General features: G+C 40.6%; 1 protein-coding gene across 3 annotated transcripts; it reads left to right on the plus strand.

Annotated features, from left to right (window-relative positions):
- The first annotated feature begins 4955 nt into the window (after positions 1–4955).
- dcun1d4 (DCN1, defective in cullin neddylation 1, domain containing 4 (S. cerevisiae)) lies at positions 4956–21132 on the plus strand. 3 transcript variants are annotated; one of them, XR_008321588.1, is made up of 12 exons: positions 5037–6011; positions 6354–6424; positions 6549–6588; positions 6759–6846; positions 7082–7170; positions 7317–7387; positions 7771–7862; positions 8044–8152; positions 8644–8748; positions 8887–8989; positions 9087–9234; positions 20984–21132. XR_008321588.1 is itself a non-coding variant. In XM_053321916.1 (11 exons), exons 1-11 carry the CDS (start codon positions 4995–4997, stop codon positions 9140–9142), a joined length of 843 nt encoding a protein of 280 aa, XP_053177891.1. In that variant the 5' UTR covers positions 4956–4994; the 3' UTR covers positions 9143–11270. The 3 variants fall into 3 exon arrangements, 2 of the variants coding, with proteins under 2 accessions (XP_053177891.1, XP_053177890.1); XM_053321916.1 differs by lacking the exons at positions 5037–6011; positions 20984–21132 and adding an exon at positions 4956–5013 and having other exon boundaries at positions 9087–11270; XM_053321915.1 differs by lacking the exon at positions 20984–21132 and having other exon boundaries at positions 9087–11270.
- Positions 21133–22006: the final 874 nt, after the last annotated feature.

Raw genomic sequence — 22006 nt, forward strand, 5'->3', positions numbered from 1 at the left:
CGTAGTGGTGTGATTTTTTTTTCTCTCGGTCTGTTTCGTGTTGGGGAGAGCTCCACTGTCAGAGCAGACGGTAGCCTGTTTGTCCCGCCCTCCTTGCTGAGGATTGGCTGTGGTGGTGTACGCCTACATAAAATATAGCTTTCTATTTCACCAAATACGTGGCAATCCTAAAAAATCGACCTGTTGATTGGATGACGTCTGTGGGTCCATTTTTTTTACTTACCGGCGTACACCGAAATTTACACAGCTAGGCGGGTATGTACGGGCACTGAATATGCACACTTTTAGGTACACCACTATGTTTTATGAGTAGGCTACCTCTCATATAGTTCATATAAGTATGATTAATGAGGTAAGAATTATTTGTGCTCAAAGGGAAACTCCAAAGTGTCAACACTGCCAGAAGATGGTGGAAAACTAAGCTGTTAAAGGCCTCCTCCACTCAAAAATGTGTGTCAAGTTGGATGTTTGAGTTTCACTACGTACAGGATAATGTATTTGCATTGTTTTTTTCACATTCATTGGTGGAAATGTGTAAAGTTTCTCTGTGCGTGCTTGTTACAAATCTGATTTTAAGTGGTGGGCCTATGAGTGGGATTTGTGACATCAAAAATTGTTTGGGAGACAATTCTGGTTCAATACTCAGAACATAAGTGTGATGAAGTGTGATGTGGAAACCTGGAAACTCCTGAGAACAAACAATGAGAATGGTCTTTACAGCTAAATAAGAGACATTGTGTCCAGCAGTTAAACTTTGGAAATTATATTTATTGCATATTTATAGATTATGGGAGTTTTAATGAGGGATGAGGAGTAAGTGTCATTTTAAGGATTGTAAAGTGGCAATCATCCTTTGTTTTGGCTTAATACATGTCTGGAGGGGGCTTTAAATTAACTATGACATTTACAACATGAAAATGACTTACAGTAAATTTAGAACTTAAAAAATGGTTTAACACGTGTAGTAAGTAGATATAAGTAGATGTATAAGTGAAGCATCAATATCATGTATTATATAATATGATTACTGCTACAGTATATACACTTCTTCTGTGTGTCACATTAATGGACAGACGTGGTCATTATTGTATTAAAGAGAAAGGCAGGTAGGAGGTAGGGTACATTCAAGTATTTTTATTTTCATTTAACTTTGAATATCTCAAAGAAGAAAGTTTAGTTTTGATACAAACATTATCAACCAAAAAATAATAATAATGTTCATGAACAAAGTGAAGTGAGACTCCTTGACATATTTTTTTAAACTCTAAACACCACAAAATCTTTCCTAATGTAATTCATGTTAAAGAAGGAAAAAAATCATTATTTCATTTAAAAACACGGAGTTAAACAAATCTTAAATTATTTAAATGAATTAAATTTAATTCATTTAAATGCTTCTTTATAGACTTTGTCCTCTTGTGAGACATGACTGTCCTGTGTGAAAATACAAGTGACACTTTCTGTCACATGACAGGATGTTTCAGCCTTTTGTGTCAGTTAATCATCTTGCTATTCCTGCCTAACCTGTCATTAGTGGTTAGCAGGGCATATTATATCATTTTCTATAATTGTTTAGTTTAGCATACAGTTTTTAATACAAAAATATAAAATGTAAAGGTGTCACATCAAAGAACTACAAAACTTAACACTTTTATAGTAGTTTTTAAAAAGTTCAATATTTGACCAATTCTGAAACAAAAACTCACCATGTGCACATGTGATGGACATCACAGGGGGCTCCACCTTGAATAGGGTCTTCAACTGAATAAAGTTGTCTGTGGAATTGCCCGACTTTAAATAATATGATGTCACACCAGAGGACATAGTTTTCAGTGACAAGTTTCTACACTTTTAGAAATCTATGAATGAAAAAAACTGATTGCCATTTATTAAAACAGACACTGAGCATCCCGATACCTTAGTAATCCTATTATAATACTGTGTTAGTGTTTTAAGTGTGTGGCTTTTTTTAAATAAAGGTTTCTTATAACTTATAACTCTGTTGGCCTCAAATCATTGTTTTGATATTGTCTGTTCTCACTTGACTACAGCAAAATCACAGTTGCAGTGTTATTAGTTGTTCCTACTGCAGCATCATGGTGACCTGTATTATATTACTAGATAGCAGATGGCAAACTGGACTGGACTTTCTGGCACAGTCCTTATTTGGTTCAAATCCTACTTATCAGGTATTTGTGGCATCATATTTGAGTGAACAAAAAAGATATGGAATTCCCCAAGAGTCAACAGACAAGACTTTGTCATGTAGGGAGCACCAGGTGGAACTGATACATTTCATCAGTTTCATTCAAGCATCATACACTATACGTGGGTCGTGAATCTACTGACCTCTGTTCAATCTCTAGCACTAGCTGAAATTATTCAAAGCAATATCCCTTATCACACAACACCCAGATCCACATGCTGTATGGAATGACTGTGGTCCCATGCAACTGCTAAACTAGTAACTGTGTGTCAGAAGGTTTTCCTCTTCTATGTAAATAAATTGTCTGTTCATATATCATTGAAAGATACCAATAGGCCACAGATAATAACTATATTCAAGCAAACAGTATTTCAAGAAATAGATGTGTATTTGGATATTGTTCTGTCATGTCATATTTTTTAAGCAGAAGACATCAAACACAAACACAGTATGAACAGTGAAGTTTCCATAACAACTACAACTCTGCAAATGTGTTCAGTTGAAATACTTGTCCCTAAAAAGATTGTGATCTCAGTTAAACAGGAGAAACCTGTAGTCATTGAATGTGGTGGTATCATGTCATTTGCACATAAAAAGGTGAAATCGGGGTCCAATATACAGTAACTTTTATTTTCTTTCCTGAAGAAGCCAACATAAAGATAGATGGAACGAATGTAATTATTAAATAAACTATACTGGTGGTGACATTTCCATTATGTATGTCCTAAAATGTGTATTTTGGTGGACTCTCAATTTAATGATTCTTTGAAATGGCCTGATTTTGGTCATCTGTTTTCTTTTCTGTTGTGAACATGTCTTGCAATTAATTATTAGTCCAAGTGATTTTGGTGTACTGTCTTCAGTCCTTTGCTGTATTCCCTGTAAGAGACTTTGTACTCCTACAGATAAAACTGTAAATACATTACATTTGAATTCTAAGTCATATTCTTAGTTGTTCTAAGGACAGTAGCTCCCTCTAGGGGCAATATTGTGCATGGTTTCTCCTGAATGAATATATTATCAACAATGTCACACAATGAAGTACAGTATATGTGAAGAGACCAATAGATACTTTGAAAACTTTAAATGCATCATAAGAAAAAGAAATAGAAAAAATGCAACTGACAACGGAATGAAATGAAAAATGAAAACGGAAAACATAAACGGTGCATTCAGGATATTTTAACATGAGTCTGTCAATGTACAAAAGTCACTGCACTAGACAGCAAACTAGATTGGCAATAGGACTGCACGTCAACATGGTTATTATAGGTTAAATCAATGAGGAGTAGGAGTTTGTTGCTACAGATAAAAAGGCAATGATGACACAGATTTACTGTTTTGCACAAATTCCAACAGAATTAGAGAGGTTCTTCAGTTAATTTCACTTTTTACTATTGATTCAAAAGGAGGCATCTTTGACATAATATAATTAGTGGCTGTCTTTTTATAGGCAAAGCACAGCAACTGCCTTTGGCCCTGCTGACCTACATTAATTTGAACTGAATAAAGGAATAAAAATGGTCACAATAGATCATTTCAATCATGACCCATGACCTCATCACACATAAGGCAAACATGCAGCTAGTTTTTCGAGACACAATACAATTGTATCATATTTAATTAGATTATAGTATATTTTGTGTGGAAAATAATAATCTGCAATGTACCAGATACATGTAGTGGACTAACAGCACAATATTTACCTCTGATTTACCTACTTACCTGGGTGTAAGTTTGAAGTAGCATTAAAGTCTTTTATTACTTGTATTGAAAACTGCCAATGGTGCCACTGCAAAAGCAAACATTGACTCTATTCGTGGGAGGACCAACAGGTGTGGTAGATCATATTAATCATAAACCTTGGAGACACCGATTCCTGCTGTGGTCATGTCAACAAACTGTCCCTGCAATGGTCTGCCAGCACTTACATGCAGTTTGCTTAGCCCCATTTGAAGTTAATATGAATGTACTAAAAATGGTGGCATTCAGGCCCAGGTGGTCACGTTGTGTCACCTACGGTGGAAAAGATTCAATACAGTACTCGAAAGATTTGGGGTAGTCAGTGTAAAGAGGCCATGTAATTAATATATTCGTTACTGGTCATAAAAACAAAACGTAGGGGGGGGGGGGGGCAATGGCGTTGTGTGTATCCGTTCGTTTTGATTCACAACAAGCATTTACAATCACCTGACCGGCAGTGCTCCACAATACTGAGTTTGACACAGTAACCAAAGCGTTATTTGTGTGGTGAGACCAGTGTTAACAACCGGGGCTTCAACCGACCGGCGTCCCGGAGAAGATAAGCGCTAACGGCTGGAGCAGCACAGTTTCTCATGACCACACAGTCGTAAAACGATAACTAGCACAAACCTCGACCCGGCTGGGTTGACATTAAACGAACCCAAATAGCAGCAGGTTCCCACCCACCGGGAGGTCAACTTATGACGGAGTGGACCAATCAGCTTCCATCGTGGGCAGGTTTTCGAGCTTGCACGAGGAAATTCTGGTGATTGACATCCTTATAAAAATCTCGACACCAATGAACGGCAGAGGCAGCGCAGCCTGTTTGGGAACTCTGGCTAATCACATTTGTGCAAGGGAGGGGTCTATTTCTTTTTGTGCCGTCTCGAGACATGGCAGTCTGCAGAGCCAATCGACGACGAGAGAAGGCGGAGAGAGAGCAGGCTCGCGTCCAATCGTGGCCCGCAGGCGTGGTTTACGCACACAGGGCCCGCCTATTGGCCGGTCTGCGGACTTCCCTCAGACAGTTGTATGTTTCATAAAAATGCACTCTGATGCGGCAAGTAAGTAGTAACGTTACAAGGGGCTTCTCGTCGGTCAAATTATAACCGTTCTCAGATGATGCCGGAGAGAAGCAGGCGGACGCTTTGTGATAGCACGTCTCCTCACACCCCGTGGCTCAGTAGGATTTGATGAGGACGCATGAATTCCGTGCTATTTGCTGGTCTCTTTGTATTTGCCAGTGCTGTCTTTGGCGACAACAAAGGAAGGATAGCTAGTGAAATAACAGCTGCATTGGACGTACAGGAGGCTACTTTTGACACGGCGGTGCTCCTGAAGTTATTTTTTGTGTAGCATTAGCAGTGCTTGGTTGAATGCAGCCGACGTTCGTTAAATTCAGGAAGGTTTTCGATGGTAATCTGGCTGCGTTGTGGTCTTTATAGTCATCGTTACTGAGGATGCTACATGCTTTTCTGCTCAAACTTGGCATCAACGTAACGCTTTTGTAAATCGGTCAATTTTCTGGTCAACTGCGGACTATTACAGAGAATGAAAATTGTGACGCAGTTTGTGTAAAACATCTTTCTTTGGCTAATGCAGCAGTGCCGTCGGGCTCTGCGACACCTAAACCCGCTGCTGCAAAACGTCTGCGCAGTGCTTGTGTGCAAGTAGGGATATAATGTTAGATATTTTTTTAATATAAGGCAATGTTAAATGCATTCAGTCAGTTGGGGTAATGTTGGGGGGTAGAGGGGTCTAGGAGAAATAGTTGTTTTGTCGAGGCATGGGAATTGTAGTTCAGTATCCTGACAACAACTGACGTTTCAATGGCCTCCGTGAAGGAAATGGACTACAACGCCCATACGCCCAACTCTCTAGATACTTTGTAAACTCTGTGCAAGTTGCGCGTCTGCACTGCTATTTTAGGTATGCAGCTAGTGCTATCTGCTCGGCTGTGTGTTGGTTTGTCCAGGTCTTGGCCTCTGAAAAATAAATTGATAGCAGCGACATTTGATGACAGCTTTTCAACGCGGGTGTATAGATGACATCTGGCGAAAAGGTAGCATGCATGATCCAGTATTTTCGAGTTTGCATGTCTGTCGAGGAATGCAGAGAGTCACTCCCTCATTCGTGTTGGAGATTTTTCTGTCGTTTCCCCAAAACACAAGTGGAAATCACACGAAAGTGACCAGAATACTTTATAGTTGATAAGTTTGGTTTCTTTTTTTTTTACTGAGAAACTTGCAGTTCAAATCACAGGCTCTTGTTGGCGATGTAATGATGTCACCTTCTTGTACCCTTGTACTTACAACCCGGCTTAGAAGTTTGACTAGCAGCAGATGGTTGTGTGTCATGCTTTAGGTTGATTTTTTGATGCCATCTTTATTTTTTGTGGAAATAGATTTTCAGCTGAATTCCCACTTGACTACACTGGCCAGCATCCATAAGATCCACCACACCTTGCACAGGCTGGTAAATACATATTGGCAGCTTGTGTGTTTTTGTTAGTTTGTGTGTGTGATTGTGTGGATGTGCATAGTGTACATATCTGGGTTGCTCATAAGTATGTGGTGTTTTTATGTATGTGTTTTAACAGAACCTGACAGAAGACGTTGGACAGGATAGCCACCCCTCAGGTAATAATGGTCCACGTGTCTTACACAGCAACTTAACATTAATAGAGTAGTCATGTTTGAAACTACCAACAACTCTGTCATTAGCACATTTGAAAGAGACAAAATCATCAACTAAGAATTGTTTATAATTACTTGTTTTTCACTCTGTCTTCTTCTTCTTCCTTCCCCAGCTTGTTGCTCGAGAGCCATGCCTCCTAGGAAAAAGAGGAGACCCTCTGCTGGAGATGACATGTCAGCCAAAAAAAGTCGCCAGGACAGGTGTGACACAATACTTTTACTTTTCACAACACAACCCCTTCAGTGGCATTGCTATGACTCATTGTCTTATCCAGTTATACAAGAGAACTTAAAAGTTGAGTTCATAAACTATAATCGAAACAGCCTTTTTTTTTTTTCCCAAATCACATTGACTACTTTTGAAATTCTGTTGTGTGCTCCCCGTCATGCTGCCAAGCCAGTGACCAAAACTACTACTACTTCTTTTCCTCTGCAGCGTCTTCAGGAAACATGAAACACCACAAATCCGCGAGGAGGAGACGTTTTCCAGCAAACGATGCTTGGAGTGGTTCTATGAATACGCAGGTGAGGCATTACGTCAGAAACCACACCGCTCACAACAACGTATATTATAGGTTTATTCCCATTCAACCACTGTTCAGTCCTGTAGGTTTTTAGTCGCACATGTTATATTCAAGCTACATGTGGTTTCACACCTCTGTCTAAAACAGGCTGTGATGACGTGGTGGGCCCAGAAGGCATGGAGAAGTTCTGTGAGGACATCGGAGTGGAACCAGAGAACGTAAGCAAAAGAGTTGTTGTTTTTTTGTGCGTTTTTTTACCGCTTCATGACGTGACTGTTGATATTTTCTGGCTGCTGGTCAGACTATACAAGCAGTTATAAGGCACCAGTTCTGGCTGTGGTAACATGTAATGTCCATTTTTCACAATTTATTATTTTCTAAAATGTGCAGTTACAATTAATAAGAAATAATTGTCGGATGCAGCTCTAGTTTAAATTAGTAGACCATGCTCATTTATTCTCTCAAAGGTCTTTTGATGTCAGTTTTTTTCAGTGTTTGACATTTAACAGACATGTCAGTTCAGTTGAAGGACTGATAATATGAATGACACATCTTCTATTTAAGGATATCTGTAGCTATGAAGATTGTTGTTTGTGCCCAGGTGGTGATGCTGGTGCTTGCTTGGAAGCTGGACGCCCAGAGTATGGGATATTTCACTCTCCAGGAGTGGCTGAGAGGCATGGGCTCACTGCAGTACGTCAGTTACCTGCTTTTTAAAAAAAAAAAATCTTTTAGCACATTATTCTCAACATTTTTTGTCCCCTTGCTGTGTTTTCCTTGTCTGGAGTCATGTTTTTCAAGCATGCCCTTCATTTTTAGCAGAGCAGGTGGCAAATTAAAGAGCATGTCTAAGGCACTTTTCTGCTGTTGTCAGGTGCGACTCCACAGAGAGGCTGAGGAATTCGCTCGACTACCTGAGATCTGTCCTAAACGACAGCACCAGTTTTAAGCTTATTTATAGATATGCCTTTGATTTTGCACGGGTGAGTCAAGCCAAGTTTTGTCTGCAAAGATGCTCACACAAGCCCTCTCAAAACAAGTTCATTCACATTCAGTTCAATAGTAATGCAAACATAGTTGTTTGCTAAGTATGTCTGATTGAAATTAAATGCAAAATCAAGCAGCACTCAGACCAACCTTGATGTTTTGAAAAGATTGAGATCATTTTACACTTTGACTTGGAGTGTGAAAGCACTTATCAAGTGTATAGCCTATTTACATAGCTTGACTTTAAACATATGGCTTAAAGAAAGTCTCTGATTAGTGAATGCAAATACTAATGGTGAGAAAAAACAAGATGCAGTAGTCATAACAATGTTACGTTTTATTACCAGTGGGTTAAAGAATTCAGCCTGGTGTGTGTGTGTTGGGCAAATGTTGCTGATAATGATGTTATTAGACTGCCCCTGTTCTTAAAATGCAGTTGACATTTTGCATTGATTTCACAAAGCCCTGGGTGTTTTTGATTGGACAGGAAAAGGATCAGAGGAGTTTGGACTTGAACACAGCCAAGTGCATGCTGGGACTTCTTTTGGGAAAGACGTGGCCTCTGTTTCCCGTGTTCAATCAGTTTCTAGAGGTAAGGGCCATGTTCAGAAATTGCCTCTACAAAAGTATGCAAAATCGAATATGTCTCATACAGAGGTTGTTTATTAGATTGTTTCAATTGCAGTTTTGTATTGACAGTAAAAGGTTGTGGTGCTGTATTATTCCTCAGCAATCCAAGTACAAAGTCATCAACAAAGACCAGTGGTGCAATGTTTTAGAGTTCAGCAGGACAATCAACCTGGACCTCAGTAACTATGATGAGGATGGTGCCTGTGAGTGAATCTTTTAACTACACATCAATGCGATGACAGAGCCTCACAAATTACAATATTTTAATCTTTTATTATTTCTGTCTCCTCCTCTTATCAGGGCCAGTTTTGTTGGACGAGTTTGTGGAATGGTACAAGGAAAGACAGATGTCATAGCTGCAGAAGCAAAATGGAAAATGGCAAAAAATACAACTGTGACAACAACGGCTATGAGAATCAACAACCAATAAGTAAACAATACAAAAATGGTGAGGCAGTGACAGGGGGTGCTTCCCGGTAAAGGAGGGGTTCGGGCTGTGGGTGGGCTAGGGTGGGGGCGCTGGGTTTGCTGCCTGGGTGCACGCTGCCCAGAGCACAGAGGCGGAGGGCTGTCATTGTGGAGTTATGTTCCCTACCGAAGTTGCATAGTGGGCTAGCTTGCAGCAATCCCAGTGGCATTGCTCTCTCTCACTGTGACATGTCATATTGCTGTCTGTGTTAGGATAACATGGTATCATACAGGGATGATGAAAGCAAAATGGTATAATGTGGGAGAACCACTCCTCACCCCTTGTCTTCAGCACAGAGAAACCAATGGAAGTGACCATTCATGCGTTGTGTCTGAGTCTTAAACAGGGTCACTTTGACCTGGGCACATTTAAATACTATATATCTGTGCAATGAACTTGAACTTGAGCTTTTCTGGACAGATGGCACTTACTATAGTTTGTCATATTTTGAGTTAGATAGGAGTTCTTCAAGAAGCACACTGTGTCAAATGGTTGATTGCAGGTTTCCGGTGCCTGTGCTGTTTGTTTTTTTTGTTTGTTGATTTGTGCCAGTGATTTTTTTTTTCTTTTTTTCCCTCCAGTTTTTGTTCCCTCCTGCTGTTTTGCTCCAGCTAATGCTAACAGTTTGCTAAACCCCAGCAAAGGCTTTAGACCTCATAACACCAAACAAATCAGCATTGCTGCTTACTAACTCTTATTACAGTACAGCGGTGAGCCACTAGTGCTCTGATCAACATTTATTGGTCTGATGACCAATTTATGTATCTACGTTGTGTAGGTAAGAGTATTACTGTGCCTCAAAACATGGAAGTCACTTTGTGTGTGCCACACACATACCAACAAACCCAAATGTATATACACGTGTGTGTGTTTGTGTGTGTGTGTTTGTGTGTGTGTGAACACGCGCACACATACATACATTCATACATGCTCATGCACACACAGACACTGAGTGGTCAGGGAATATTTCAGGATGAATTCAGACTGTTTGGGCTGTGTTAGAAGATGACATAGAGCTAGTTGGTGTCCATTTTGTCTTGATATGTGGCATCTGTTTTGTCTTCCTTAGTCCACTGATAGTTTCAGGTCTCCTCTTACTAGTAGCATCTCTCCCAACATTGACAGTGTTAATATAACTACAGTGGAAGACGAGTGACCCTCTCAGGACGAGGTCCTTTAGGCTTGAGTAGAAAGCTAGGAAAGCATTGCTTTGCACCACCCATAGGATCTAATCAAAACAATGGACACTGACAGTTTGGAACTGTGTACTGATGCTATGCTGTTCTTTTCGCCTAGTATAATGTTCTTGTAACACATGTATAAATTTTTGTCTTTGGCTGTGGTGTGATGCTGAATTGTCAGAAGATTTAATATTTGCATGCATGCTCCAACAGAGCCTTTTGTGAATGGATGAGATTTTTTGAAAACATTTTTCAAACACATTTTTGTTTTGTACAGGAATTTGTGCAAGTGTTTTGTGCTTAATTTGATATTCACGATCATGTTATCTTAATTCTGATGAAAGTCATGATTGTGTCTATTAAGACCTGGAACACACCTGTAACCTCACGGTGGAACGAGAGTTCCCTCCTGCATTTACCCAATCTTAAACATCCTCGCACATTCTGTAAAGCTCTAGGAAGCTGCAACCAGTAACCCGGGTTTTTATTTTATTTATTGGAAGAAACTTTTGCACAGTCACGTACATTTAGAATACACATTTAAATCAGCTCTCATTTCATTGAAATCCACAACAGATGGAACTATATGAAAGCCTCTATTGTCATAATTCAATGCATAAACCATCAGCATAAAATCTGAGACTAAGGTAGTTGTTGGATCGCTTACCAAATGTTGTGTACAGATAAATGTTTTAGTATTCTCCCAAGACAATGCAGGAGGATGAACAGCCTTGTCCCAACTGTATATATGTATGTAAACTCTGTAAGTGTCTATATGTCTGTTTTCACTATAACCTATGTCTATATACTTAAATAAAAGGGTTTATTAACTTACAGTGTTGTATTTGGGCTCTTATGTTAGCGGTTGTCCATACCACTGGGTTTCTATTACCCATATTCAGATATACTTATTACTACAAATGAAAGCTCTGCATTTTATTGTTCAGAAATGTGGCTTTATTTAGGTCTCTTAATAAGTGCATTAATAATATATGTTCATTAAGATGATACAATTTTACTTTTGATTCACTGAAATAAGGCAAAGGTTGAGAAACTGAAAAGAAAACATCTATTTTGCTCCATAACAGCTAATACATTTAATGATCAGTATACATTTAATTTCTAGTTTAATTCATATAAAATACAATAATTCAAAATAATCTTTGTAGTTCACCAGCAAAGTAAAGATCAAACAACAATGCCAATGATTTACCTGTTTGATCAGCATTCATTGGCCTCTTTATTAAACACTACTAATGTTCCCGTTTGGGGAGTCAAAATATACTGTCTGGTTCTCTGACATCAGTGAAGAAGGGTCAGCCTGCCCCATGCTTCTCTGCTGTTGCAGATTGAATCTTGTGCTTTCACGCCCTTGTTTGTTACTGTTTTGTGGTGACCTCCATGAAAGATCTACTGCCTCTTCTGGTAGTGGTGTTGCTGGAATAGGAGGTGGAAGCTCTTGGGGTGGGCCAATAGCTACAGCGGCATGTCTCCTGTAACTGTAGTTACTTTTTTCCTCATGTACTGAAGTATAGGAAAAAAGTGACTTTGACTGTTTGGCCAGGGGCTTGATGTATTCCTCTGACCTATGATGGTTAAAACTGATGTCCCCTTGTGGGAGCTGGTCATCACACAGAGGGGATGTACCCATATTTAAGTTTTTGTGTTCAGCGTCCCACATTCGTCTCTCTGATGACATTGCTTTCAGGGCATTGAGGCCTTTCCTTTCTTCTCTTTTCTCGGATACAATTCTCCAAATCTCATTTGTGTTGCTGTTGTCAAGCTTGCCAAGAGCTCTACCTGATGAAAGAGAAACACTACTGGGACTAAGAGATGAGTATTCATGTATTGGTGTCGCATCTGCTTTCCTTCTTTCTTGTTTTACTTCATCATCAGTTTCACTACTGGATGAGTTGGAGGAGTCAGGTTCTGGCTTTGAAGGTGGTGCCTGTTGTGGAGATGATTCGCTTACATCCATATGTCTCCTTGGACTGGGGATGGAAAGATCAGACAGATGACGGCCAACACCCTTCCACCTTATCTCAGGTGGCAGGTCCACATCTGTGGTGTGTCTGACCTGCCTGACCTTTTTCTTTACCATAGCACTGAAGCTCATATTGGGAACTCTCTCTGGGGCAAGAGGGGCATTTCTATCTCCCACACTATGGGATGAACCAGTTACCATTTCAGCCCCTGTATATCTCTGTCTTGTATGGTCTGTAGTTTGAGCTTTGCCACTGGAGGAGAAAGAATCACTTGGTAGTGATGAAGATTTGATAATTACACGCTTATAAGTTATCAGTGAGTCATTATCAGTCATTCCTGACAGATTTGATGCATGTGTGCTGTATGTCTGTTTTGCAGTATATCCTATCACCTCATTTTCATTATCACTGCAGGAAGATGGGGAATTGCTTGGCTGTGGTGATGGTGCCTTGATGTTCAGACGTCTCTTAACACGAGGGACACCATGACTCAGGTTAGGCACACTCTGGTCCATTGTCTCCTCCTCACTGCTGCTAGAGGAGGATTCCCTTTGTGCTCTGATATTCAAATCCCTCTTGATATGGGGGACATTGGTGAGACTCTGATGATGCCATGAATCCGACTCCTTTCCCACTTTTGATGTTTGACTTTCAAGCACTGTCCTGGCCTTCTCTACATCAGCAGTTTTGCTCCGTGTCAGATCTAGTTTGATATCAACAGCTTGGGCCACATATAGAGAGGAACGATTCTGGGACTCTCTCCATCCTTTACCTGCATGCTCTGTTGATTTGGCTTCATTTTCACTGCTGGAAGAGGAATCAGACAGTCGTTGTTGTGGTTTAACAGGTGCCTTATCATTGACCTTTTGCTTTGGTCGACTGGTTTTACTCTCTATCCCACTTTCACTACTGGAAGAAGAAGGTGAGTCAGGTGGAGGTGATGAGGGCAGATTTTGTTTTCCATCTGTATGTGATGTGATTTCAAGACGCTTTCTGAAGCGAGAAAAACCAAGATTCATTGTGGCCCACCGTGCCTGAAGCTCTGTGTTTATTTCTGGTGTAGTCGTGTCATCTGGAATAACTGCATACTTTTCTAATTTGATGTTGTGGTCTGTCTTTGGCTTGTGTAAAATGCTTCTTTCTTGAATTTTTAGAGACTGAATGAACTTTTTCTCTGTGGTCTTTGATACAGTAGATGCTCCCAAGCTTACTTTAGCATTGTGTTCTCTGTTTTCATCATCACTGTCACTGGTGGAGGAGTTTGATTCATTTTGCAGAGAGCCTTGAGACACACCAATGGATAATGAATCAGAAGGTGGTGATGAGGCTTTGATGTCCAAATTTTTAGATGATAGTCCTATAAATCGCCCCACCCCTGGCTTCTGTTTCTCTGTATGGTCTGTGTTTGCATCCTCACTGTCACTGCTAGAAGAAGAATCAGAAGCTGGCGATTGTGCTTTGATATCTAGACGTCTCTTGATGCGAGTACTATGCTCAAGATCAAGTAGAGGCCACCTTCTTTCTGGATCATGACTTTCTCTTTGAGATTCTTGAGATGGAAGACCTCCAGTGTTCACCTTTCCTGGTCTCTGCTTCTCTATGTAGCCTCTTGTTTCATTCTCACTGTCACTGCTAGAAGATGAATCAGAAGCAGGTGATGGGGCTTTAATATCAAGACGTCTTGTGACACGTGGAATATGCTCAAGATCAAGGGTAGCCCACTTTGTTTCTGGGTCATGACTCGCAGGTTTAGATACTTGTATATGGGGCCTTGCTATGTTTGTTTCCCCTTGCTCCTGTTTCTTTATGTGGTTTGCTGTTTCATCTTCACTGTCACTACTCGAAGAAGAATGAGAAGCTGGTGATTGTGCTTTGATATCCAGACGTCTCTTGATGCGAGTACTGTGTTCAAGATCAAGTAGAGGCCACTTTCTTTCTGGATCATGACTATCTCTTTGAGATTCTTGAGATGGAAGACCTGCAGTGTTCACCTTTCCTGGTCTCTGCTTCTCTATGTAGCGTTTTGTTTCATCCTCACTGTCACTGCTAGAAGATGAATCAGAAGCAGGTGATGGGGCTTTAATATCAAGACGTCTTGTGACACGTGGAATATGCTCAAGATCAAGGGTAGCCCACTTTGTTTCTGGGTCATGACTCGCAGGTTTAGATACTTGTATATGGGGCCTTCCTATGTATGTTTCCCCTTGCTCCTGTTTCTTTATGTGGTTTGCTGTTTCATCTTCACTGTCACTACTCGAAGAAGAATCAGAAGCTGGTGATTGTGCTTTGATATCTAGACGTCTCTTGATGCGAGTACTATGCTCAAGATCAAGTAGAGGCCACTTTCTTTCTGGATCATGACTATCTCTTTGAGATTCTTGAGATGGTAGAACTGCAGTGTTCACCTTTCCTGGTCTCTGCTTCTCTATGTAGCCTTTTGTTTCATCCTCACTGTCACTGCTAGAAGATGAATCAGAAGCAGGTGATGGGGCTTTAATATCAAGACGTCTTGTGACACGTGGAATATGCTCAAGATCAAGGGTAGGCCACCTTGTTTCTGGGTCATGACTCACAGTTTGAGATACTTTTATATGGGGCCTTCCTATGTATGTCTCCCCTTGCTCCTGTTTCTTTATGTGGTTTGTTGTTTCATCTTCACTGTCACTACTGGAAGATGAATCAGATGCTGGTGATTGTGCTTTGATATCTAGACGTCTCTTGATGCGAGTACTATGCTCAAGATCAAGTAGAGGCCACTTTCTTTCTGGATCATGACGATCTCTTTGAGATTCTTGAGATGGAAGACCTGCAGTGTTCACCTTTCCTGGTCTCTGCTTCTCTATGTAGCCTTTTGTTTCATCCTCACTGTCACTGCTAGAAGATGAATCAGAAGCAGGTGATGGGGCTTTAATATCAAGACGTCTTGTGACACGTGGAATTTGCTCAAGATCAAGGGTAGGCCACCTTGTTTCTGGGTCATGACTCACAGTTGGAGATACTTTTGTATGGGGCCTTCCTATGTATGTCTCCCCTTGCTCCTGTTTCTTTATGTGGTTTGTTGTTTCATCTTCACTGTCACTACTGGAAGATGAATCAGATGCTGGTGATTGTGCTTTGATATCTAGACGTCTCTTGATGCGAGTACTATGCTCAAGATCAAGTAGAGGCCACTTTCTTTCTGGATCATGACTATCTCTTTGAGATTCTTGAGATGGGAGAACTGCAGTGTTCACCTTTCCTGGTCTTTGCTTCTCTATGTAGCCTTTTGTTTCATCCTCACTGTCACTGCTAGAAGATGAATCAGAAGCAGGTGATGGGGCTTTAATATCAAGACGTCTTGTGACACGTGGAATATGCTCAAGATCAAGGGTAGGCCACCTTGTTTCTGGGTCATGACTCACAGTTGGAGATACTTTTATATGGGGCCTTCCTATGTATGTCTCTCCTAGCTCCTGTTTCTTTATGTGGTTTGTTGTTTCATCTTCACTGTCACTACTGGAAGATGAATCAGATGCTGGTGATTGTGCTTTGATATCTAGACGTCTCTTGATGCGAGTACTATGCTCAAGATCAAGTAGAGGCCACTTTCTTTCTGGATCATGACTATCTCTTTGAGATTCTTGAGATGGGAGAACTGCAGTGTTCACCTTTCCTGGTCTCTGCTTTTCTATGTAGCCTTTTGTTTCATCCTCACTGTCACTGCTAGAAGATGAATCAGAAGCAGGTGATGGGGCTTTAATATCAAGACGTCTTGTGACACGTGGAATTTGCTCAAGATCAAGGGTAGGCCACCTTGTTTCTGGGTCATGACTCACAGTTGGAGATACTTTTATATGGGGCCTTCCTATGTATGTCTCCCCTTGCTCCTGTTTCTTTATGTGGTTTGTTGTTTCATCTTCACTGTCACTACTGGAAGATGAATCAGATGCTGGTGATTGTGCTTTGATATCTAGACGTCTCTTGATGCGAGTACTATGCTCAAGATCAAGTAGAGGCCACTTTCTTTCTGGATCATGACTATCTCTTTGGGAATCTTGAGATGAAAGACCTGCAGTGTTCACCTTTCCTGGTCTCTGCTTCTCTATGTAGCCTTTTGTTTCATCCTCACTGTCACTGCTAGAAGATGAATCAGAAGCAGGTGATGGAGCTTTAATATCAAGACGTCTTGTGACACGTGGAATATGCTCAAGATCAAGGGTAGGCCACCTTGTTTCTGGGTCATGACTCACAGTTTGAGATACTTTTATATGGGGCCTTGCTATGTATGTCTCTCCTAGCTCCTGTTTCTTTATGTGGTTTGTTGTTTCATCTTCACTGTCACTACTGGAAGATGAATCAGATGCTGGTGATTGTGCTTTGATATCTAGACGTCTCTTGATACGAGTACTATGCTCAAGATCAAGTAGAGGCCACTTTCTTTCTGTATCATGACTATCTCTTTGAGAATCTTGAGATGGAAGACCTGCAATGTTCACCTTTCCTGGTCTCTGCTTCTCTATGTAGCCTTTTGTTTCATCCTCACTGTCACTGCTAGAAGATGAATCAGAAGCAGGTGATGGGGCTTTAATATCAAGACGTCTGGTGACACGTGGAATATGCTCAAGATCAAGGGTAGGCCACCTTGTTTCTGGGTCATGACTCACAGTTGGAGATACTTTTATATGGGGCCTTGCAGTGTTCACCTTTCCTGGTCTCTGCTTCTCTATGTAGCCTTTTGTTTCATCCTCACTGTCACTGCTAGAAGATGAATCAGAAGCTGCTGATGGGGCTTTAATATCAAGACGTCTGGTGACACGTGGAATATGCTCAAGATCAAGGGTAGGCCACCTTGTTTCTGGGTCATGACTCACAGTTGGAGATACTTTTATATGGGGCCTTGCAGGGTTCACCTTTCCTGGTCTCTGCTTCTCTATGTAGCCTTTTGTTTCATCCTCACTGTCACTGCTAGAAGATGAATCAGAAGCTGCTGATGGTGCCCTGATATCTAGATGCCTCTTGGTGTGAGTAGTATGCTCAAGATCAAGGGCAGGCCACGTTGTTTCTGGATCACGACTTACTGTTTGAGATTCTTGAGATGGAAGACCTGCAATGTTCACCTTTCCTGGTCTCTGCTTCTCTATGTAGCCTGTTGTTTCATCCTCACTGTCACTACTAGAGGATGAATCAGGATGTGGTGATGGTGCTTTTACATCCCGAAACTTTGTCCTTGGCAGGGGTTTAACTTTCTGACTTGTATCCCTCTTTTCTTTAACTATCTTGCTGCTTGGATTGACAGGTCCAGTAATGGACTTTTCCTCCCTTTCATCTTTATCTGTTTCTTGTTTGATTGTGTAGTGCATTGACTCCCCATCAGTGTCACTGGAATCTGAAGAAGAGGAGTGGTCTGGTCTAATTGCAGGTTTTTTTATATCATGTCTGGAATCAACATTATTCAATCCTACTGAGGGCCTTAATGAGTCTACATCATGGATCTGTTGCTCAAAACTGACCTCAGGTTCAGTGTAGTTGTTTTCTTTTTCCTCCTCTTCCCCTGGGTCTGAGTTCACAGTGTAGTGTGAAGGTTCATCGTCACTGACATATGAGCTGGAGCTGGACATATCACCCCCCTTTTCCTTATGTGATGTAGGTACCACGATCAATTTTGAATGATTAAATGAACCAAACAGGCTGCTGGACCTTGCAGAATCGCTAAATTCAAATAGTTCTCCATCTGTTGGGTTGGTAGTATCTGCATGGGGTGACCAATCTACAAAGGGCTCAGAGGAAAATCCAGGAGTTTCACTAGTGCCCTCTATGGAAAGTTGTGGCACCTCTACATCTCTTGGTGTTGAGAAGTCAGCTCTTTGCTGAAAAGAGTCCTCTTCTAGTTGAGGAGTCTTGGGTGTTGTGTGGTGTCCCTGGGTCATCTGGTCCTCTTTTGATTCGTCATCAGATAATGAAGAATCTGACAGTGAAGACAAGCTTTTCCTTCTCCTCTCCTCCAGGTCAACAACATCTGGGATGTGTTCATACTCCATGTTGTGTGTGTGGTCCCTGCCATCTCTCTGGTTGCCTTCTGGACTGTTCTGCTGTAAGCTGTTTTCACTTCCTAAATCTTCAGCTGTGTGCCTGTCCTTCTCAGCCTCAGCTGATTCATGTTCCTTCACTGAATCATTGTACACAGTGTCATAATATTGCTCTTCTCTAACGTCTACAGTGCTAAATGTGACCCTCCTTTCCCTGTAAGTTACTGTCTCTTCTAGTTCCTCTACATTGGAATAGGCCTCATTATCATATTGTTCTACAGATGAGACAGAGTTGGTTGTAGAGGAGCTCTTCTTCTTGGTGATCTTTCTCCAGACAATATCAATAAGAGGTCTTGCTAGGACTCCAAGGATAAAGGCTATTAGAAATGTGATGAAAACAGACAGACATACAGCTAATGTCAAGTCAGACTGTGTAGCTGTCTGATTCCTTACTTGACCCATCTTATTTAATGAGGTGTCTTGTGCAACTATTTCTTGGGTGGTTCCAGATAAACTTCTAGGTTTTCTTCTTGTTTCTTCTGTCCTACTAATATGGAGGTTAAACACAGACACAACTTCATGTTCCTTAGACACACACACATATAGTCCTGTGTCTTTCTCAGTAATGTTCCTGATGAGCAGACCAGCCTGAGGTTGCTTCACAGATGCTTGACCATTGGGCATCAACCAAAACGAATCTACAAAAAAAAAAAAAACCCACACACACACACACACACACACACAAAAACATTGAGTTGTAGTTGGACTGACTAGCTTTGTTATAGTGTATGCATAGTGCCAGTCAAAAGTTTCAACACACCCACGAATAGAAAGGTGTGTCCAAAGTTTTGATGTACTGTATGTACTATGCAGTTAATTCTTATCGGTTCTTTAAACTGGAAAAGTAATATTAGAATTTTTGACTGTTACCTTCCGTAGCGCAAGACAGCAGTATCTCAGAACCTCTATGGACTGTCACATCTTGGTGGAGTTCTGGCCTCTTTTCAGTGTTAAAACAGTTAAGGTCATTCTCCTCCAACTGTAGCAGATCTCTGCCTGAGAGGATAGAGGGGGAAGCACACACAATGCTCCAGGTCTGCAGGCTTCTGCTGCTGTCATAGGCTATCCGTCTTCTTAGACTGTGCATGCTGCAGTCACACTCCCACCTGTTCCCACCCAGGCTAACGTCTGCCCCAATGTTACGCAGAGAGAGGTACATCAAAGGATGGAGGTTGGTCAGCATGTTGAAGCTCAGATCAAGGACCTTTGAGGGATACACAATATGGACAATATAATTTGACTGTGAAAACAATTCAAATGTACACTTAATATACATTATCCTTTCTTTAGATAATACTTTTCTGAAAATTATAAATAATGAGCTTATGCGGTTATTGTTGGTATACTAAATATTATGTGTATTTTCAAAAAGTTGGATGATGAAGGGATAAGATGAACAGAAGACCTGCCCTTTATACATAAACTCCTAAATGGCAAAAATCAGTGTTACCGTGAGCTGGGCTAAGTCCTGGAACATCTGTGGATGGAGACTCGTGATTAGGTTATGTTGTAGATGAAGCTCTTTCAGTTGTCGAAGATTGCTAAGGACCCCTGGTTGTAGAGTTGAGATCCTGTTGAAGGAGAGCTGCAGAACCTGTAAGGACCCACTACCCTCCAAACCTGTATAACAGAAAATTAGAGCTAATTAGAACTCAACAATAATCATGATGTGATGGCTCTTGAAGGTAGAAAGCTATGTACTGTGTGTTAGAAGTTAATAACAGACGGTATCTGTCTCTCATGTCCTTAGTAGTGTATGATTAAATCATGTAAAATACAGGCCTCTCTCTATGGACTTCTAGATAGTGAATAGTGTAAAATGTTAATCAATTAACATCCCTTGCCTGGATTATGAATCTACATTCTTCTGGCCTATTTTCACTGTGAAAACTCTTATAAAATAACTAATTTAGGGCTTAGAATATTTTTGTGGTGCTCCTTCTCCCCTGCTGTCTCCTCCTTTTCACTAGCCTGAGACAATCTCACTGAGACTGCTGGGCTGAAGTAAGGCACTGTGGGTCTGTGCTTCATTAGAGAGGCACTGAGGGTTCTGTGAGCTGAATACCAAACAGGAAAGAAGTCTGACTGTCAACACAGCTCTTGCTAAGTAAATGGGCTGTCCACACATGCCTTTTAAAAGAACCACAGAGAACACATTTATCTGAAACACACATACGTTCAACCAAGCAGAAGAAATTCTAAGAGACGCAGAGGGAAATGTAAGTGTTTCATTGCGTGTTTACACTCTTCATTGAGTCACCGGAAATGTCAATAAAAAACTGTGACCATCCAAAGGCTGTACAGGGTCATTATCTGGGTCTCAGGTTTAATCATTTCTTAGTGGAGCAAAGTACTAAAGATAACCAATCTATGGGAGTCTTTGTTTATATGTGAAAATGAAATGAAAGAACCGTAACATTAATTCACAGAGCTCATAGATTTTTTCAAAACTGACAAATAAGGCCTCAAAACTCATTAACCTGTTTTCCTTTTTCAGCAACATCTGGTAAACTCTAACCTGCAAGGTGGACCGGTCCTTTGGGTCTTACTCAATGACATTCCAGGAGGCAACTAAAGGTGTGCATCATGTTGGTTTTACAACTTCTCTATCAGATGTACAATCCCTGATAACCCACACACATTTTTTAAAAGGGATGTTCAGATGCAATTTGATCACGTCATCTACGTCATTGATTCCCACCCTAGGAGCTGGGTGGGACTCTCTTAATTGATCTTTTTGGACATCCCTAATCTCTGCTTTGTTGAAATATTAAATAGTTTTACTTCTGCACACACAATATGAAAAGCTCAAAGGTGAAAACTCTGAACCTATAAACTTTTAACACCTGTGATGAAGTCACTCAAGAAGACAATCCTTAATTGTAAGAATATAGTCTTTTAGCATGTTGGGTGTGGCCAATAAGTCATTATAGGATCCTATTCAATATTGTCAATTACACAAGATCTTACTATGCTGTACGTCATTCAGGTGTGTAGCATAGTCCTTACTCAGGTCTGCTGATAATTGCCAGTGTTAGTGGCTAATATTTAAGATTTTGTGATTATAATGATAATGTATTCTATAACTTTTTATTCAGTATATGTGTGATAAAAAAACAGTGGCTCAAGTTATGTGCTGAGATATAGTTTTGAATTACTTTGCCTGACTATTTCTATTTTGGGGTTACTTTACACTTGAAATGTTTAACATCTGAACTATAGTAGTTACTTTTCAGCTTTATAAAATATAATGCATTACTGTAAAACTACTGTAAACTACCCGGCCACGCATAAAGCAATTAAAATGTGCTTCAGCAGCTACAGCATTCAAGGGTTGTTTCATTGTAAATGCATCAAAACAACTCAATCATATGATCATTTAACACTGACATAGGCACTTTAACTCAAATAAATTTTTGAAGGTAAGACTTTTACTTGTTGTGAAGTATTTATACTGTGTTCTAGCTATCTTTACATAATTAAATGATCTGAATACTTCCAACACTGATTGATGAGAGCA

This window comes from Scomber japonicus, chromosome 7, assembly GCF_027409825.1.
Source record: "Scomber japonicus isolate fScoJap1 chromosome 7, fScoJap1.pri, whole genome shotgun sequence".
NCBI classification, from domain to species: domain Eukaryota; kingdom Metazoa; phylum Chordata; class Actinopteri; order Scombriformes; family Scombridae; genus Scomber; species Scomber japonicus.